This window comes from Saccostrea echinata, unplaced genomic scaffold, assembly GCF_033153115.1.
Source record: "Saccostrea echinata isolate AGI-Se365-2 ecotype Australia unplaced genomic scaffold, CSIRO_AGI_Sech_v1 ptg000009l, whole genome shotgun sequence".
NCBI lineage: Eukaryota > Metazoa > Mollusca > Bivalvia > Ostreida > Ostreidae > Saccostrea > Saccostrea echinata.
Window position 1 is genome coordinate 6182597 of NW_026889758.1, and position 2999 is coordinate 6185595.

General features: G+C 33.9%; 1 protein-coding gene across 1 annotated transcript; it reads left to right on the forward strand.

Annotated features, from left to right (window-relative positions):
- Nucleotides 1-438: 438 nt before the first annotated feature.
- Nucleotides 439-2395, forward strand: LOC133183216 (keratin, type I cytoskeletal 10-like). The gene is made up of 3 exons (XM_061318164.1): nt 439-668; nt 905-1229; nt 1676-2395. The coding sequence occupies exons 2-3, from the start codon at nt 906-908 to the stop codon at nt 1685-1687; spliced, it is 336 nt and encodes a 111-aa protein (XP_061174148.1). The 5' UTR covers nt 439-668; nt 905; the 3' UTR covers nt 1688-2395.
- The last annotated feature ends 604 nt before the right edge of the window (nt 2396-2999 follow it).

The following is a 2999-nucleotide window of genomic DNA, read 5'->3' on the forward strand; positions in this document are numbered from 1 at the left end:
AGTAACTTTCCAGTATTTGAAAATACAAAAAGCTTGTTTTACAATGAAATATAGTTCAAGAAAATCTATTAAGAATTGAATTAATGTTTTCCTGAGATGCAGATACTTATTGTGCGAAAATATATGTGTTTATGTCATCTAGTCTATTCCGAAATCATATATTTCATTTAAAAGGAATAGAAACTTGATACCCCTTCAATTTTCCTCAAGAAAACAGATTGTATACCTCAAGAAAATGACCTTTTCAACTAAACTTTCAAGAAAAGTGACTTATTGCTTTCTGTAAAAAAAGAAAAAAAATAGCAAGCTTTCTTTTGGTCCTAATTCAGGCTTTTGAAGAAATATTCAAGAGTTCTTGTCAAAGTTTTCCTATATACCATATTTCATTGCAAACTTAATTTATTTTGTATGACTTGTGTCTTTTCGTCAAAGGATGTTCAAGCTGCTGTGTTGCCTAGCTCTGATCTCTTTAGTCGTGAGTGATGGCTACTATGGTTCCTACTACGGTAAAGGCTATGGCTATGGTCCCTTCTTCCGTGGAGGATATTTAGGATCTTATAATGGAGGTCCAGGATTCATAGGAAGTTACTATGGAGGTAAAGGATTTGGTGGCAGAGGATTTAGAGGAGGTTACTATGGCGGCTGGGGATATGGAGGTTTAAGAGGAGGTTACTATGGCGGCTAACTAACAAAATATTCTTTCATTATTGTCATAGAAATATTAAACGTTCCAGGAGAAAAATGTTGAACATGTTACATCAATCCCTAAACTAAAATTCGAAAAATGAATTCTTAACATGTATGAAGGAGGCATCCCAAGACAAACAAAAATAATTGTCCTTATTCAATTTTAAAAATATGTGCATTGTTTGCATTCTATTAACCGATCTTGCGATTTTTAAAGGATGTTCAAGGTGCTGTGTTGCCTAGCTCTGATCTCTTTAGCCGTGAGTGATGACTACTATGGTTCCTACTACGGCAAAGGCTATGGCTATGGTCCCTTCTTCCGTGGAGGATATTTAGGATCTTACAATGGAGGTCCAAGATTCATAGGAAGTTACTATGAAGGCCCAAGATTCATAGGAAGTTACTATGGAGGCCTAGGATTTGGAAGAAATTTCTATGGCGGAGGTTATTTTGGTGGCAGAGGATTTGGAGGTTACTTTGGTGGAACAGGGTTTGGAGGAGGCTATATAGGTGGCAAAGGATATGGAGGAGTAGGATACAAGGTAATTATCTGTGGCGTTTGGTTTGTTTGTTTATTGTTTAACGTCCCTCTATAGAATTTTTCACTCATATGGAGACTACACCATTTGCCAGTGGAGAGCAAATTTTGACCTATAGTCAGCACTTAGGGCCATTGGGCAGTGAGGGATCTTTTTCGTCCCAGCACCTACTGCGACACGGGACCTCGGTTTATACGGTCTCATCCGAAGGACCGGTTTCCACGTCCCATAGTGGGATTCGGACCCGCGACGTAAAGATCAACTCCTTACTCCGCGACTCTAGAGGGAACGCTCTAACCACTGCGCCACGCGGGTGATTATGGTGTTTAGGAATATATTGATAGTCCATATGGTAGCACATTTACATTGACTTTTCTTGTTCTCTTTTCCAGAATCTTACTTATTTGAAGTTATCTTAATGCAATATTTTATCTTTTTTTATTTTTCAGGATTATTACTAAAATCTTCGATGAATATGTATGTGTAAGAATTTTTATACTTCTCTTAATCAAATAAATCATAAATAACATTGTCTAATATCATACTGAGCTATATTGTATAAAGTTATAAATATATTAGTGATATATTATGATTACTAATAGACATGGGCACGGTTACTTAAAAATGTAGTTGATTATTAATCGGATTAATGAATTTTGTGTATTTAATTATTAATCCAATACAGCCATTTTGTCTCGTTATTGTTTACTGATTACCTTAGAAGATGTATTAATAATTGATTACTTAAGTATTTTGTCATATTTTTAAGAAGACAAATGTAAGGATGGTGATATTGATAACAACCTGTTGAAGATTCGTATGTGTACATCTCATGTTTATTGTATCGAATCTGCAAGTTTCACTTTCAATCATCATTAAGTTTTTGAATATTTTCATCTGATATATCGTGTTATTAATTTTATTTGACTAAGTTGTCAGTATTTGTTGTGATTTAGAAGTTGTCTGCCCTTTGACAGAAATTCCTTTATTCGGGGTTGGGTGAGGTGAGAATTAGTTATAAATCTTAATTAATTCTTATAATAAACAAGCAATTGTCCCATTTAATTAGAACAAACAGCAACAATTAATGTGTGTTGTACTTTGTGTTGAATGTTGTTTTTATTTTGTTTTGTAATTACGAGTATTCTAATAAAATATCTTCAAGAGAACTGTCTCGTCATCTCAGTTTAATTTGGATTCACAGTCCACACTTCATTATCTGGACTGTAGAATCCAAATTAATTAACCAAGAAAACCAAACACACAGTTATAACCAAAGTCTCTCTCTCTCTCTCTCTCTCTGAAAAATACTACTAAATATTAGATTGAAAAAAGATGAAGATAAAAGTGATCGATCTCATAAATTCTCTAGACGATACGAATCATAATACAAGACAAAAACACGAGCCTATTGAGAAGCAGATGTGATGTTGTTGCCTTGGAGGAGTAAGTTGACCGGTAACATCAACTCTGAGCCTCAGTTTTTATCAAATAAACAAAGCAATCTGTAGTCAAAAAATAGTGTAAAACCAAAAGGCTAAAATGTCAGTAAATATACGACCCAAACATACGCAGTACAGTTAAGGTGCTAAATGGAAATATCGGCGAATTTTTTTTAGATAGAAATTACATTCTTTACAAGGATTGCTGATTCTTTTTAAGACTTTACTATTACATGTATCGAATTGTTTTCAACACTCTTTGTATTTTAAAAGTGCTGCAAACCTATATAGATTTTAATACGTAATTGCTAAATTTACATTTGTTAGACCG

Coding starts and splice junctions, on each gene's coding strand:
- LOC133183216 (XM_061318164.1), top strand. CDS start 906: ATGTTCAAGGTGCTGTGTTGCCTAGCTCTGATCTCTTTAGCCGTGAGT.